The 16896-nt window shown below is 29.6% G+C and overlaps 5 protein-coding genes across 5 annotated transcripts; all 5 read right to left on the bottom strand.

The window, feature by feature from the left end:
* Positions 1-62: 62 nt before the first annotated feature.
* Positions 63-4809, bottom strand: LOC122711369 (intraflagellar transport protein 140 homolog). The gene is made up of 6 exons (XM_043930093.1): positions 4504-4809; positions 4177-4424; positions 3794-4112; positions 3506-3722; positions 469-3436; positions 63-387 (listed from the first exon to the last, which is right to left on the bottom strand). The coding sequence occupies exons 1-6, from the start codon at positions 4765-4767 to the stop codon at positions 75-77; spliced, it is 4329 nt and encodes a 1442-aa protein (XP_043786028.1). The 5' UTR covers positions 4768-4809; the 3' UTR covers positions 63-74.
* Positions 4810-5134: 325 nt separating this feature from the next.
* Positions 5135-6573, bottom strand: LOC122711012 (protein CROWDED NUCLEI 3-like). The gene is given in 6 exon segments (XM_043929357.1): positions 5135-5281; positions 5359-5547; positions 5609-5821; positions 5905-6168; positions 6171-6387; positions 6454-6573. Coding segments are annotated over 6 exon segments (1008 nt in total). The 5' UTR covers positions 6519-6573; the 3' UTR covers positions 5135-5221.
* A 283-nt stretch (positions 6574-6856) lies between these two features.
* On the bottom strand, positions 6857-7323 carry LOC122711014 (centrosomal protein of 112 kDa-like). Its single transcript, XM_043929358.1, has one exon. The coding sequence runs from the start codon at positions 7190-7192 to the stop codon at positions 6857-6859; it is 336 nt and encodes a 111-aa protein (XP_043785293.1). The 5' UTR covers positions 7193-7323.
* Positions 7324-7515: 192 nt separating this feature from the next.
* Positions 7516-10750, bottom strand: LOC122711011 (hexosaminidase D-like). Its single transcript, XM_043929356.1, has 9 exons — positions 10574-10750; positions 10431-10485; positions 9788-10003; positions 9354-9702; positions 9207-9281; positions 8941-9136; positions 8597-8872; positions 8418-8504; positions 7516-8343 (listed from the first exon to the last, which is right to left on the bottom strand). Exons 1-9 carry the CDS (start codon positions 10600-10602, stop codon positions 8169-8171), a joined length of 1458 nt encoding a protein of 485 aa, XP_043785291.1. The 5' UTR covers positions 10603-10750; the 3' UTR covers positions 7516-8168.
* Positions 10751-11047: 297 nt separating this feature from the next.
* On the bottom strand, positions 11048-16373 carry LOC122711365 (ubiquitin carboxyl-terminal hydrolase 22). The gene is made up of 6 exons (XM_043930088.1): positions 15516-16373; positions 14271-14403; positions 13957-14172; positions 13458-13872; positions 12819-13385; positions 11048-12743 (listed from the first exon to the last, which is right to left on the bottom strand). The coding sequence occupies exons 1-6, from the start codon at positions 15633-15635 to the stop codon at positions 12686-12688; spliced, it is 1509 nt and encodes a 502-aa protein (XP_043786023.1). The 5' UTR covers positions 15636-16373; the 3' UTR covers positions 11048-12685.
* Between the last annotated feature and the right edge of the window lie 523 nt (positions 16374-16896).

The following is a 16896-nucleotide window of genomic DNA, read 5'->3' as shown; positions in this document are numbered from 1 at the left end:
TTATATACTTAATATCTACGATCACATTTTTGGACGGATTGCATTAATTCAATGCATGTAAATACTTTACATAGCTATTCTCCTAAAAGTTCCTCGATATCGTCTTCTTTATCAGAATTTTCTTCCCGTTGAATTTTCATTTTATAACCAAGTGCTTCTAATACATCGACATTGAAATAATAAGCCAAATTTATGCCAGGTATTAAACGCTTTAATTCTTCTATACTAGCACGTGCTTTATCTGTATCGCCAATATTAATATAATGTTGAGTAATAGTCGCAAATAAATCGCCACGACGAACTGATTGTTCCAAATCTGGTCCTTGAGAATCGAGTAATTGATGCACTTGTTGCATTGCCGCAGCAGTTTCGCCTCTATCAAACAACCTATATAATAATAATTAATAATATTTCATTAATCATAATTTTAATTTCTTTTGCTATATATAAAATAAAGTAATACTTTACTTTTTAATATCTAAATAACGTCTAACCACTGCTATCCTATTGTTCACTAAATCTATCGCTCTTTTATGAATATCGAGATCTCTTGGAGTTACTACTTTTGCCAAACATCTATTTGCTTGATTCAGAGCATCGAGAGCTTTTTCATAATTTTGAAACTCGTCAATTTCTACTTGTGCACAAGCAACGTAAAAATTGGCCAGTAAATCCATTGCTTTCCCCTTAGAATAAAAATTAATAATATTTTTTAGTACTTCTGGTTGATTTTGCCAATCTAATGATTGCAAATAATTCCCAGCCATGATATAGATCTCTCTTTGTCTAGAAACTTGAGCGAAGAAACAAATCTTTTCGGTATCACCAGATTTTAGTAAGGCTTTCATAGCTCTCAATTTGTTACCAGCTTGAGTAAATTTTTTTGTTGCCAAATGATAATTTCCTTGTTCGAACGCTATTTCACCTATTCTTTCTAATATAGATATTCGCATTTTTTCATGATCTACGTCATTATCAACTTTATCCAAAGTCATTTTTTCAGCTAAATCTTCGCTTAGCAGAATATTGTATTTCTGTATTAATTCCAAAGCTTCCAAATATTTTCTTCCAGTTGCAAGTAGATCTACTGCTTTTTCAATCTGATCATTTTGAACGAAATAATCAGCACATTTTATTATCAAAGCAGGATCAGAATCCGCATTAACATCCATAATAATTAATTGTAAAGCACTATATTGTTTCGTTTTAAAGGCAATATCTAGTGCTTTATGTAATAAACCAGCTTTATGATACAACAAAACCGCTTTATCTGATTGATCATTTTCTTCATAATATTTCGCAACATCTATCTGTGATTGTCTTGAAGCTAATACAGCTAAAGGCCATAATTCCTCGAACATATCATGTTCTTTGCATAATCGAATTGCATTTGTATAAGCCTTGGCAATAGTATAAAAATGAATAGCTTGAGATATATTATTTTTTGACTCGTAATGTGCCGCTAAATGATATGCAGATGCAGCATGATTTGTTCGTGATACTAATTCACTAACTTCATTTTCTCTATCAAAATAACAAAGCAATCTGGTCATTGCAAGAGTATTTTTAGCTTGTTCGTACAATTTCAATGCCCCTTCCATGTCGCCAGTTGATTCTATATATTGTGCATGCCAATTTTTAATTTCTGGATCGTCGGAATTATTAAGATATGCCAAAAGTTCTCTAGGTCTCATGAATAACATTCTTGGCACTTCAAATCGATGACAATCTGCCTTGGTATACATTTCTATAGCTTCTGCTATTTTACCTTCTTGTTCAAGAGCTTTAGCATAACTGTAATAGCTTGTTTTTTCACAAATTTTATTCTCATTTTTTGCTAATTCTATAGCTTCTTTAAACTTATTACGTGCTTCAAAAAGCTTGCCCAATAAATCTAATCGTTTTGCTTCACGGAAAAGACGTTCAGCGTCATTATATAATCCTAATTCAACTGCTAATATTCCTACTTTGGCTTCCAGGTTTAAACTGTTATCATGAATAGCTTCTCTAAGAGCTCTTGCTGCTCGCGCTTGTTTCATATGACCCAAACATAAAAGAGCCATGTTTAATTGCTTTGTTTTCACACACATCCTCGCCAAGCTTTTCCAGATACCTTCATTTTTAATAGATTTAATCGACTTAAAAGCTTCTTCCATATTAGCAACACTGATATGAAAGCTGAAATCTAAAACAGCTTTTTTCGTAACAGAATCGCATATACCTAATTCTTCAAAATCCCTCATAAGCAATTTTGTTACTTTACTAGTTCTTTTTATTGTTTTTTCAGAATTTAAAATAATGATGTGTGGAGAATGAACACCTAAAACTCTACAATTTTCATCCTTAATTGGCTTTATATCCTGTACAACAATCCCATGATCTGATGTAGCAAACATTGATACCAAAACCACAGTAGTTTTTAAAATATCATAATCATTTTCATTATTTTGTTTTGAATATTTGGAATCTCTTGTCTCTAATCTTTGTGCTCGACATACTAATAATCTAGGATCTTCTATGTCCCAATAATGAGCAGTAACTAATCTTCCTTTGCATTTTATAGATAAATCAGTATCATCTTCATCTACATTTTTTGATTCTGCAAAATCAAATTCATGTATCTGATCACTTTCTATATCCCAAACATATAAAATTGAACTTGGCATTAAATTTGTCATTGCAACAGTTATAGATACGCAACGACAATCAGCGTTACATCTTGCTTCAATAATTTCAGCAAAATCAGTAATCGCCTCATAAGTTGCCATTGCTCTGGTATGCAATTTCGCCTCACGTTTGCTTAAATCCCAAATTTTTAAAATACCATTTAAAGATGCAACTGTTAAATATTGCCCAGTCAAATCCATAGTAATTGGTTCACCTTCTTCTGGTAATGTAGGTAACATTTGAATGAGAGTGCCCTCCATTGATCGTAATTGTATGACTACAGGAGTAAGAATGATTAAAGTATGATCATAAATTAATAATTTTTCAGTGTCACAATTAAAATTTGCAATTAAAGTAGTATTGAAAGATGTATCAATGTGAATTCTATAGATCACAACTTGTCTACCAGAAGCAACAGCAATATATTCTTTATTAATAGCGACAAATTGCACTTGAATATCAGTTTTTAAAGTGTGATTCATCTCATCAAATTCTATTAGAATTTGAGTAGAACTGAGTTGACTAGCACAAACGCCATCATTATATGCAGCGCACATTGCTTGTTGATATAATATAAAAACGTTAGTAATACAATTCACTGCAAGAAGTGGATTTCTTAGGAAAGAAGCACCCCATGTAAGCTGTTTTACTGTGCCATGAATGCTACAAGATTCTGGCACATGTGGCCAACCATTTTCATCACAATCTGTTTCAATTTTACGTTTCCAAAAATAAATTGTTCCTAAATTAGTTCCAGCAGCTAAGGTACCTATACAATATTATAATTAATAATTAAATAATATATATATTTCTAGATATGTTGTAAATAAATTGCTACCATTATTTTTACAAAAAGATATGCTTGTGCAAATTTCCTGTGGTGTGGCAATGCTTCCAGTAGATGAATCTGGTGGAGATAACACATAACTATCACCACTATGAAGATCCCAACAACGAACGCCTAATTCTCCTGTAAGAATTGCTAAAGTATTTCCTCCTGCCCAACACATTGCTGGACCAGATCGTAATATATCATATCTACTGCTAAGTTTCACCTATATAAAAAATAGTTTTACAAAATTTATATCATATTATAATGAAATGTTAAAAAAACAAATTTAGTTACTTTTGTCAATTCAGTCAATCGGCCTGTAATAGGATCTGTCTGAAAATGTCCTATATTTAAACCTTCTGTCATAACAATTAGAGAATCTCTAGTTTGATGATGCAATATTAATTGTATTGCAGGACCATTCGTATTTAGAATCTCTGTACATTGCCCCTGATTATCAACAAAAAATATCACACCACTTGTAGTTCCAATATAAAAGGCATGATTATCTTTTTGTGTTATAATTGTTGCCGGTGCAGCTGTTCTAGGACGCCAAGAGCTGAATATATCTAATGCTCTTTCATCTCCTCCAATTGCAGTTTTTGCTAAACCACTAAAAATCATAAAAAATTTATAATTAATTCTGTCAACAGAAATATAAAATTAATTTTTATTACTTTATATCCGTTATTGATTTTGGTGGAATGGTCTTGAATACTATTTGTACAAAAGAATCTTTTAACTCATGATGAAACATCATTAACAATTGACCTCTTGAATCAATTTTCCAACCAACTATAGATCCAGCTGAATCTGCAGATACCAATCTTCCTCCATGTTGACTCCATTGCAAAATTATAATAGGATCACGATGTGGTGTAACTACTAAATTAAATTCAGTGCTACCAGTATCACCTGGCCATATCTAAAAGATAATTTATAAAAATAAATTTTTGCTTCTATCATTTTAAAGCATTTTTATAAGAAATTAAAAGATTGCTGACCTGTAATTCTCCATTTTCCCACCCTGCTGCAAGCCATCGTCTTTCTGGATGCCATCCAAGAGCAGTTACTTGAGCTACAGAATGTCTAGGTGATTCTACATCTTGAGTAGGTTCTCCCTGATCATCATAAATTGTTATAAAACCACCCTTATCCTGAGAATATGCAGCTACAGCCAACAAAGGATAATTAACATGCCAAATTGCATGAGTACTTATTGAAGCTGTTTCTGGATTTTGTACTCGCGTATCGAAATAGAGTGACATTATTTCTTGATTTTATTTTTAATATCATTAATATTATAGAGATTTTTGTATTCATTAGAAAGAAATTTTAATATATTTTTCCAATTACATATCAATTATTTTTTAAATTTATTTAGATAAAAAATATTTATTATATAAACAATATGATATCATTAAGAAATTTATTATATATATAAATATTAGAAATTTTAATTAAAAAAAAATTGTCACTTGACAACTTAGAACTTAGTTGACAACATGTTGTCATGGCAATATGAACGTCTAACTCCATCTTTTGTTCAAACATCATAAATAAATATCTAGCACCATCTGTTGTTAATTATTAGAAATACTTAAATACTAGAATCATTTGAAATATGCTTGTAAATACATATTTTTATATTTTTTATTAAGAAGAAACATAATATACAATTGATATAATTGTAATGTACTATAAACTACGCGATTCACTATTCTATAAACTCGAGTTGAATTTCTTCATATTTAATATTTGATCTTCAAGAATAGTTATTTTCTAAAATTTTTAATTTATGTTAATTCCATACTCTTATAATATTATTTTCCTTTTAAATAAAATTTATGATACAATACCATGAGATATTCCTGAGTTTTATTTTCAGAAATTGTTTCTGTTTCTGTTAACAGCGTTTTATACTGTTTTTCTAATGCAGAAACAATATTATCCATTTCATTTTGTTTTTTTATATTCAGAGATGTACATAATTCATTTTTTTGTTTTTGCAGTCGCAAATGTAATGTTTTTATTTCCATATCTTTGTTCTATAATATTATAGATAAAATAGAATTAATTTATAATATTCTAATATCTCATTTAATTTACCTTAATTATATATGACAATTTTTTTTCATAATCATTCTCAAGTTTCTCTTTTGATTTTTCGAGTTTTGAAATGGCTTTTTTTAAAGCAAAAACTTGAGACATCAAATCTTGATTTTTTTTTTGAGTTTCATAATCCATTTCAGTCCTCATTTTGTTTAATTCTTCTTTCATCATTGTATATTGCTCAATTACGATTGCCTGTAATTTATCTTCCTGAGAAAAATATAATATATATTTAACAATATATTTAAATCAATAATCATATTAAAATATTTTATTATTTATAAAAAAAATACATCTTTAATCTTCATTTCCAATTTCATTTCTAAATCATGTATCTTCTTAGACAACAATTCAATTTCTTCTTTTCTTTGTGTATCTTTCTCTGATAATTCTATGTCTTTTTTTTCAAGTAAATCTTTTAATTGTAATTCTTTGTGTTTCTCTTTTGTAAATGAATCAAACTGTTCACATATTGTCATTATTTTATCTATCCATTGTTCTTCCATTTCTATACTTTGCTCATTCTTTAAAATATATTTTATGATTTTCATTTTATATAAACAAAGTTTTTACTTCTTACCTTACCATGGTTGATTTGTTCCAATTTTTTAGCTATTACAGCTACACTATGATCCAATGCTTCGTTTTTTATTCGAGCTTCGTGCAATTGTTGTTTTAATTCAGTAAATTGTTCCATTACTATTAAATGATATTCTCGAATAGCATCTTTATAACTTTCATCCACAGAATTTTTCAACTTTTGCATCTCTTTCAGCCTTTAACAATTTAGAAATATTTAAAATCTACTGCTTTATTATTATTATATTTAATTGCATACTAACTTAGCTTTTAAATTAATAACATCAGTAGTTAATTGACTAAGACTTGAAGATAAGTAATTATTCATGTTTCTGTTACGATTTTCTGGATATTCTGACAATTCTCTCCTTAAATATTCATTTTGAGTCTGTAATTCTGCAATAACGGAACTCAGTGCATCAATATGCCGCTCAAAAATTTTTAGTCGACATTTTTTTTACTATACTTTGATTATGAACTTGAATAGTCGGTGAAAGATTCATAGTATGTAAACATTTTTGATTCATATTTATATCCATCATACGATGTTTTAATAATGTTTTATTTCGCTGATGCGTTGACTTTAAATAACTATGATGAGATGTCATGGTATAATCTGATAAGTTACTTACAGATGAACTAATGCAAACCTGTATTACACATTGATTATTCTTTAATTATAATAAATTTCATAAAGTCTAATATAGGTACCATATGATACGACTTAGGTAATGGTAAAAGGAATCCATTAGGTGGAGGTCTACTAAATATTCCTCCAATATGTCCCATCTTCAACTGCCTAAATAATTCCGTAAGATATTCATTTCTTAGGCGACGTTGCGAAGTAACAGAATTTAATTTGTTAAGCCAAATTTTGCATAATTCTGCAGTTTCAATAGATGTTAATGCTAAGACAAAAGGTCTAACACGTGCTAATGTTTCCTTGAAACATTCGTCCAATTTCATAGTTTCTTTTTCATTATACTCACTAATTTTTGGCATGTTCTTTTGTACTTGCTATATTATTTTACTTGCTTAGCCAAAGATATTATTTGAAATTAAGAAAAGACATTTTTTAAATAGATTTTTGCCTTTTAATTGCTCGCCGTTTTTGTTTTTGATTTGGATACAAATACATAGTAGCCATGGATTATTGAAAAAGGTGAAAAATAAATATAAAATATTTTTTTCTGCTTCATATTGAAATTATTTTAGAAATAATTCAAATCGTACAAAACAAAATCACATGTTGTGTAGTTATTACATACATATATATAAGTATTTATTCGAATTCATTATTATTAGTTAATTTTAGTTCTAGTTATACTTCATCTATGTTCAATCTAATATTATGCTTCATAGATATATTAGATCGATATATGCTCTAAAACAAGATTTGTTTAGAACTTTAGTAATAAAAAAGATTCTATGAAATATATTAGATATTGCATAAAATCTTTTTATAGCTGATCAATATAATTCTTGAAAAATTTTTAGACATATTTCTAAATCGAGTACAAAAAATATTTGCACATACTATGAATATAATAAGAAACGTAGATAATTAGAAGCATATGTGGTAAACACAATAACCACCACAAAAAAATATGGTTATAGTGCTTAATTACATTACAATAATCCTTTCATAGCCAAATATCACAGAACAGCTCACAAAATGACAAAGCTCAGTGACAAAATCATTGTCACAAGTTCATTTCTCCCTAAGCCAAGTATTAAAATAACCATTCCTTCTCTTATAAAATTATATTCTGTACATTATATTCTGTGATATCATACAGATATCACCTTTTTAATATCTATTTTTACTTCGCTACATCTACTTATAAGATAAAATTTTACAATTTACTAAATATTTTCGTACTTTGTTCATCAGCCTATCGTTTCATATTCGTCACCTGTATTCAAGTTGGTCATTGAGATCTAAAGCAGAAATTCTGCAAAATACTTATTTAAAATACTAAACTCGACTATTTAACTTAATTTGATTCTCTGTAGTTTGTTTTAATTCCATAAGTTTCCCTTTCATGGGCTGAATATTTGTACCTATCCATTCATCAATCATTGATGGAAAGAAAATAGTTTCCATCTGAAATCTTAAATATCCTTCTAAGGAAGATAATTCTAATAGTAATCTGTAAAAGATATTTTTGATTTTATAATTGATTTTATATAATTTTTACATTAATGTAAAAATAAATCAACTTACTCCGTAAAAGCGGGTACTAAATTTTCTAATTGCATAGGATTTGTATAATTATTTGCGACTTGCCATGGATTCATCCATGTAGATATTCTGTAAAAAAAATATATGATTTTAAACAACAAATATAGAACAGAATATCAGAAATAAAATATCAGAATTATTTTTTTTTATTTATAACTTACTGTTCACTAGAAACAATATTATGAAATTTAGTTCTAAAATTTAAAAACCATTCTATTCCTACTGCAACTGGCCATCCAGGAAAAAGTAAGTTACTAGGTATTGGTACAGGTCTAGGTTGTGGTGTTATATGTAAAGGATGATCCATATATCCTAAACATTTTGCCACTTGATTATGAATTTGTTCAGAATAACCATGAAGCCAGACTTTCAAGCATAACGCCAATGATGGTATTGCGGTAGGTAATAATTCACATAATGTTGCATAATGATCATATCTAAAACAGAAAATTATTTAAAATAAAATAAAATTATTTTTTTAATCATGAATTTAGAAGAAAGATACCTTGACCATCCTGTAAAGACTGTTCCTCGAAATTCACGAACTTTATTTACATGTATACTCAATTCTTCTAACCATTTTTCATGATTACTTATATGATGTCTTATGATTGGTACATGTTGAGAAGATCCAGTAGCACCTTTAAATGCAGTAGCTGCCCAAATATGAGGAAAAACTGCAGTATATTTATCCCATAAATCTAACAGAAATATTTCTATGTAATTTTATAATGATAAAATATTTACATTTATCAGTAGATAAAATCTTACCATGAGGTAGAGCAAAATTATCTCTAGGATTATAGTGCCAGATCATAGGTTCCACATATTTTCCAATATAATGATCTGAAAGTTGTAGGAAATATTTTTATGAAACAATATGTGACATGGAATAATATGAATAAATTATCGAGATACCGTTCAAAACCTGTAAATCTATTGATCTTAACATATCATCCCATATAATAATCTTTAAATAGGGATATGTTTCTTGTACATATTGTGCAATAGCCAAAACATGTTCCAGGTACAGAGATGGTTTCCCATATTTGCTAGAGGCAGCACGTTTTATACAAACTGAGCAAAGACCTAAATGCCAGACTTCATCTGCACCTATGTGCAAATATTGTATGTCTGGATGAAAACTAACTATTTGTCGAATCAAGGACTTTACCAAAGATAATGTTCTTGGATTAGATGGACAAATTGAGCTTGGAAAGTGCTCCACTTCTCTTAAAGACCTCCATTCATCATGTTTTAAAACAAACTGCAATCATTTTAATATTAATTTCTAATTTTCTAATAAGTTATAATATTATTACAATATTGTTATATTATGTAGTATAAAATACCTCCATATGACCAAATGTTTGTACTAAAGGAACAACAGCTAAACCACAATCTCCTGCAATTTGTAGGATATGTCTGGCTTCTTGAACTGTATATCCACTGATTAAACTGCTTAATCCATTGCTTCCTATATGAGAAAGCTCTCGATTGTATGGGAATGTGTCTTCCCATTCTAGCAGAAGTCCAGTGGCACCCCATGTCCTTAATAATGGAAATAACTGCAATATTAATTAAATTTTTATTATTATTATTCAATTTTTTATAAAGAAAATCAAATAAAAATATATTCAATAAGAAATCACATAAAATAACAACTATATATATAACTATATATATATATATATATAATTACACACACACATACACACACACACACACACACACTCACTCACTCACTCACTCACTCACTCACTCACTCACTCACTTACTCACTCACTCTAAAATTGTAAGGTAATATAACAGCATTTTAGGATGCAAATGTTTATTATAAATGAAAAAATATTGATCGTATGAAAAAACTAATATCGATAACAATTGACATGCTATGAAAAAAGTGGAGTGTCATAACAATTGTCATTTAATGACATTGTTATCAGAAAGAGATACAGAATGTAAACAAAATGATTGTTTATTCGAGTAACAGACCTTTTCAAAATAACAGACTCGCGGTGGGGCACCCTTGAGATCTAAGTGAACTAGCCTACAAAAGAAAGAATAAAGTTCTGTGATGCGACACTTACTCAATTGAAAGTTTTCTGAAAATTTATGTGAACCGATCGGCCGTTTACCTGTGAGAGCCAAACGTCAAGGCGTCCATCTTTCCTCCATTACTACAACGTTAATTGAAGAGACTATAATATTAGATTTTAATTAACATTTCGAGTTAAGGAGATTCTAACAAATATTTTTTGATTCTCTATTATTCTCTGGATTCTTTTATTTTTTTCTTGCTTATATTTATTACACATTTTTTTTAATTTTATATGCGCAGGTCAAAATTTAAATTTGAATTTTAATTATTTCATGATATAAATATAAAATTTGTTAAAAAAATCTTTTTTAATTTTAATTCAATAAATAATTTATGATAAAAGATAAATTTTGCAATATTTGTATAATATAAATATACATTATTTCGCAATCATGATAGGATTGCATGATAGATGATAAACTTATCTGCATGTTTAATATTTGATATAGGCGATAACGAAATTTTAATCGAAGTATGCAATAATGTAAAGGAATGGATTAATTAAAAATAATTTCTCGACGAAATATAACTTTATTTCTGTATACATTTACTTCAGCCTTATACAAAATGTTACAACTGCACATGTAATATGAACTTTCAAACGTATGATACTATTGGTCGTGATAGATCATAAGAATAGACGTCTAGTGCAGTTATTATAATGCATATAATGATGAAATTTTATGACGTCTACTTTTTATTTTTTCTTGTTTATTGATAAATTTCTCCCGAACTTTCTAAATAAAATTAAGCTTTTTGTTGCCTTTATACGTAATTATACATTGAAATCTTCTAGTGATCTTGACAAACAACAGAAGATTATATATTCTTATTACGTACATATAAATGAATCATTTTTGATTAAAATATTAATCAATTGACACAATACAAAATATATATTTAACTCATTCTCTCTTACACATTATTGTATTTTCAAAGATTGTTCTAATTTATTTTTGGAACATTACGAATAATTTCGTTAATGAACACAATAATAAAAACCCATCACAAAATAGGGGATTACAGCACAAATTACGAACTACAAGTGTACACAAACACTTGGCACAGAAATTGCCATAAAGAAAATTAACATAATATTATTAAAAGCTTTATAATCCTTTCTAATTTTTTCATTTGAAATTTCTTAAGGTTTAAAGTTCTCTTCACTTTATTATTTAAAAAAAAAAAAAATAAAATGGGCAACCAGAAAAAGAAATTTGTCAAATAGTGTTTTTTTTTTATTATACACAGTCGTGCGAAATAATTCGCCTTGTATACGGATAATATTATTATCCTTCTTTTTGCTATATGTTATTTCGTTTGTACAAAATTGAATCACCAAAGGATGATTGACACGACGAATCATATGAATAAAATGGTTTTTTTTACTAAAGATCGAACTTATTAATTAAAGTACTTTTGAATCGTGTGATCCATCCTTGGTGTCTCATGTATACAAGTGTCAGGGCAGGAATATAATAACAGTCAGCGATATACAAAAATGCGATCGGTCATTTAAAAAAATTGAGCTAATCTTAAAATTACACTTATGTTACTTTAGGACACGAATAGAGAAATCGATCACCATATGTGCCAGCCTAGATTTCGTCAAACGTAATAAACACAACAGTGAAAACAAAAAATGAAAAATAAGAGAACGAAGACAATTCTTTTACATTTTCACTTTTCGATAATTAAAAATATCGTTTAACATCATGACAAATATCTATGCTAACAGAGCGACATCCGGTCGATCTTTACTATTCTTTTAAACAGTGATTAGTTTCTAATTTATTCTTGTTTTTAATCATACGACCAAAGCATAATAATATAGTCATTTATTAAATTCTCTTCTCTAATTTATCGGAAAGTCTCTGTTCATATAACCGGTTAATAACAATATTATTTCAAACGAAAGTTCGAAATTCCATTTTTGAGGTCTTCATTTTTTTAGTCTTATTTCCTCTTGCATAAATTATGCATAGCTTACCGACAAGCGAATTCGCATGAGTCGGATGAAACATATAAAACAGTTTCCAGAAGGGAATTAACTGTTTACAAAGTTCTCTTTTTTAAAATACTAAAGAAAACTTAAATCTATCACCCATGATTCATCGTGATAAATAAATTAATTACACAATCTAACGTTTTACACCTTGGTATTTCGACCATACTCCAAAATTTGTTTATGATAAAAAAGGAGATACCTGAAAAGGAAAGGTTTTTTCACTGGATCCTTGGTAATGATACTGATGGCATTGTGATCAATGCCATAAACTCACCCTTCGCTAGTCAAGACGTCTTTTAATCTTGCTCTTGTAATTAAATGATCGTCACATTTAAACCATTGATCTCTTTGCTGCCGTATAAAGGCAGTATAGTGTCCAGTCTCCAAAGAACCTTCGTGATTTATTACCGCAAATAGAGAATATCTATTGTCGCTGAATGCCATATCTTCTCCATTCTTTGGTAGTCCATCTATCATTGCACTGTTATTGTTACCATTTCGTCTATGAGACATAAATGGAGTCATGTCCAATTGTTCTGGAAACGATATGAAGGTAGAAATCTTCTTGTCCTGTATACTAGAGTGTTCAAATCGTTTTAAGTGAAAGCTGGCCACAATAGGTAGTTGCTTCATTGTTAATTGCTTAGTGCTTTCTTGATACGTCTGACAATTACTACATTTTATTTTTGCGCTAGATCCCAAATGCTCTGCACGCGTGAACCTTTCCAAACAATCTAATAACGAGGTAGGAGGACCAGAACTATCGGAACCTGATGCACTAGCCGCTGGACCCAAATCCAAAGATATATCCCAAAATGGATCTATCGTCGTAGATACTCCGCTAAAAAATTATTACATCAATATCTTTTATAATACAAACCATAATATATTATATTGTGCATTTTGATCATACTTGCATGCTTGACAAACTACATCACTTTGAAGTCCACCAGTAAAGATTTGATCAATGATACAATTACAGTGATGTGGATTATCTTTTATTAAGATTGGTGCTGCTTCACAATGCCTATGCAGAACATCGAGTGTAGCAATAAAGAATTCATGAGCATCCTGTTGTTCGTAACCTGCTAAATGTCTAGCATGTGTCCAGATCAAATGAAGAAGCTTGTGAAGCGTCAGTGGTGCTTTGCTACCAGAATAAAATTCCTGAAAAAGATGAGACACTTCACAGACCAGGCAGCGTGTTGGCTGTGGGCAGTGGTGACGATCAGCAAGAAAATAATCTCTTAATAGCGGCGTGTGTATGAGTGCCTGTACAATGCAGTTCATGAAACATGTACTACCAAGATTTATAAGTCCTCTTAAACCTATAAATGTAATGTATAGATTAACATATATTAAATTTTTATTCACAATATAAATAATATTTCACATATATTTTTATGTCTTACCTATGGTAGAATTTTCGACCACACGTCTTCTGCGCGGATGTTTTCTTAATAATTCTGCTTCTATTTGTGTTGGTTCCCATGCTCTGTAAAATTCTCCAAAACTCAATGATTTTGCAGATTCACTCCATTGTGCTTTAGCAACTCCTAACAGTTCTCTATCATATACATAATCTCCACATTGGAAGCACAAAATATTTCCATAACAAAGATCAACAGCTATAATATAAAATATATGTTATAAAAATGTATGTTTTTTAAATATATTACTTAATTCAATTCATATAACATATAACATATAATTTATTAACAATTACCTAAAAAATGCTTTTTTGTCTTTGCATGTTCTTGTATATGACCTTTTACATAGCAGCCAAAGAATATACAATGAAGACAAGAATGTAGGCGATCTTTATATGTCTTACATGTATGACATAAACAACTAACAGCCTAAAAATATAGAAATCATGTATTTATTGCATCATATAAAAAAGATAAAAAGATAAAAAATTGTAAAACAAAAATGTTCAAAGATTAGATAAAAGAATTGTTCGAGAAAGTTAGTTATCGTGTACATTTATTTTATATAAAAAATAATAAAAACATAAAAAATTATCATAATTAAATTATATATAGCCAGATGCAAATATTTACTGATCCAACGGTACTAGAATCATAAATCTATAATACCGTTACTTTACGTGAGTTATAAATCTGGCAAAACTTTATACCGATAGAGTAATTGTATACGGCGGCCATTTTTAAATTCATTTTCGCAGATAAATCGTTCATGAAAATAACAACATATATTCAGATAAATCATCGTCAATAAATCATCAAAAATATCACTTATATTTATTATCATCGAAATTTCAATGAAATTCATTTCATTTAATTTTTCTAATATATCATTTTTTCAAAAATTATTTTATAAAAACAACGTTTTTCAATCGATCTACTTCGCATCATAGAAATATCTCAAAGATGATATGAAAGTTTGAAAAAGAATGGAAAAATATTGTGATTTTGTTTAATCATTGATTAATAAAATAAGCATTAAATTTTGTAATATTTTCAAAATACTACTGTTATATTAAACAAAATACAAAAAAAATTATACATATAAATACAATAATAAAATATTAAATTCGTTGTTAACATATCATATCTGTACGCAAAATTAAATACGTGAAAAGATAAAAGTCATTGCTTTTAAAATACAGTAAACAATACATATATGCGCATTTACAGATGTAGTTGTCATTCTGGCTAGAATTTGCATAGCCCATGACTTAAGATCGCGAGTAGCATTATGAACGACAAAGAAAGAGAATGATTTCGTGACTTAAGAAATTGCGAAAATTTTTGGCAATTTCTCATTTTTTCATATCGCTTATTTTATTATTAATTAAACGAATACAATACGTAAAATAAGATTATATAATAGAAAATGAAAAATAAATAAAATAGTATGATGTAGAAAACAGAAGTGAAAATGAAAGAAAGAGAGAGACAAAGACAGAACCTTGACCACGAATCACGTAAGAAAAAGATAGTCACACCTTTCTTACGCGTGCTTCGGTCGACGTGCTGGTCACAAAATAGGAGTGTATCACTTTGTACGGCTGGATACCCTTGGCTGCTTTGAAATTATTCAAGTGTATGCAGCCATGGTCGCTCATCTCAGGTTGGCGTGAGCGACGCTGCCGTGTCTCCTTCTCTTCACCCTGATAGTAACCGTGCACAAACTTCGATGCTCGCCGGTCTTCTTCAAAGCTAACCACCGGGACGATGACCACGTCGAACAAAGACCTAACCACCGACACGACGCAGACAATAGATCGCCGACGATGGGCACGATTACGTGGAGCAGTTGCTTGACGGCGGCAGCAGCAGCGACGACGACGATGAAGACGACGGAGGCTACTCTGTGCGGGGCGTAGCACGCTGGCCTTGGTAGGAGCGCGCGTGTCGTTGACATGGAAAACCGCGTGAGCCTTGGAAAAAAAGAGCGCAAGGGTTGCCCGTGCAGTATCGTAGTCAGTCGATCGCTGTCACACCGATCTGTCCCTCGATGGTTAAGGACAGATAGTTGAGGGGAAGAGAGGAGAGGCAAGAGGATTAAGATACAAACGCGCAACCGAAAGAAACAAATTTGATATTTCTTTTCAATAGCAAAAATGAGTAAATCACTAATGTTTAAACGCTTTAAGTTTTTCTGGGGAAAACACCACCTTAATTTTTACAAGTTTCCGTACCCACGTTTTTGACACACGGGTGCTCACAGACACCAACCGGTCACTGCAAGCGCCGCCGGTACAAGCCAGCCCCTCTTTACCCCCACCATCAATTGTAGAACGTTCTCAGGGACGACATTTTTAGGGTGCTAAAAACTTTTTAATTTTTAATTCTTATTTCATTTTTCATCTTTAAATAAAATTATAGAAAATACAATGTATTATAGATGCTCAATAATTATTAAATTGAGAATATATCAATGAAGTTTAATGAGATTTCATAATATTACTTAACTTTATAAAGTGTTTTATGATTGGTGGATTATATATGATTTCGAGAATCGAAATTTGGAATAATCGGATATCGAAACAACAGATTTCTACCAATAAAGTTATTTACTTTTATATAATAACTCGCGATTGGTTGTCAAGATTTATCTTTTTGAATTTTACGATTTAAAATCATCCATCGTTTTAAACAATCATTTTCGTTAAGTGCTTCATAAAGTAAAAAATTGATTTAGAAAAGATTTTTGCTAAAATTAATTGAAAAATAGTATAAAAGAAGACAAAATGCAAGTAAGTCAATATAATATATTTATTATCGTATCATTATGTTGTGTTAATAAATATATATGTAAATAACTTGCAATAGTATTAATGATAGTAAAATAGAATTCTATTTTTCACGATTCTTGATAAAAAA

This window comes from Apis laboriosa, unplaced genomic scaffold, assembly GCF_014066325.1.
Source record: "Apis laboriosa isolate Shangri-la unplaced genomic scaffold, ASM1406632v1 scaffold16_cov148, whole genome shotgun sequence".
NCBI classification, from domain to species: Eukaryota; Metazoa; Arthropoda; class Insecta; order Hymenoptera; family Apidae; genus Apis; species Apis laboriosa.
Note: the sequence above shows the minus strand (reverse complement) of the source record. Positions and strands in the feature narration are given on the sequence as shown.

Bases quoted from the DNA above. Each gene is read 5' to 3' on its own strand.
- LOC122711369 (XM_043930093.1), bottom strand. From the start codon at position 4,767: ATGTCACTCTATTTCGATACGCGAGTACAAAATCCAGAAACAGCTTCA. The intron at 3,437-3,505 runs GTAGCAATTTAT...AATATTGTATAG, and splicing joins ATCTTTTTGTAAAAATAATG to GTACCTTAGCTGCTGGAACT. The intron at 388-468 runs GTAAAGTATTAC...ATTATTATATAG, and splicing joins CGTTATTTAGATATTAAAAA to GTTGTTTGATAGAGGCGAAA.
- LOC122711011 (XM_043929356.1), bottom strand. From the start codon at position 10,602: ATGGACGCCTTGACGTTTGGCTCTCACAG. The intron at 9,703-9,787 runs GTATTTTATACT...AAATGATTGCAG, and splicing joins AAACATTTGGTCATATGGAG to TTTGTTTTAAAACATGATGA. The intron at 8,873-8,940 runs GTATCTTTCTTC...TTTCTGTTTTAG, and splicing joins GTCTTTACAGGATGGTCAAG to ATATGATCATTATGCAACAT.
- LOC122711014 (XM_043929358.1), bottom strand. From the start codon at position 7,192: ATGCCAAAAATTAGTGAGTATAATGAAAAAGAAACTATGAAATTGGAC.
- LOC122711365 (XM_043930088.1), bottom strand. From the start codon at position 15,635: ATGAGCGACCATGGCTGCATACACTTGAATAATTTCAAAGCAGCCAAG. The intron at 14,173-14,270 runs GTAATTGTTAAT...TTTATATTATAG, and splicing joins GACAAAAAAGCATTTTTTAG to CTGTTGATCTTTGTTATGGA. The intron at 12,744-12,818 runs GTGAGTTTATGG...TTTCCTTTTCAG, and splicing joins GACGTCTTGACTAGCGAAGG to GTATCTCCTTTTTTATCATA.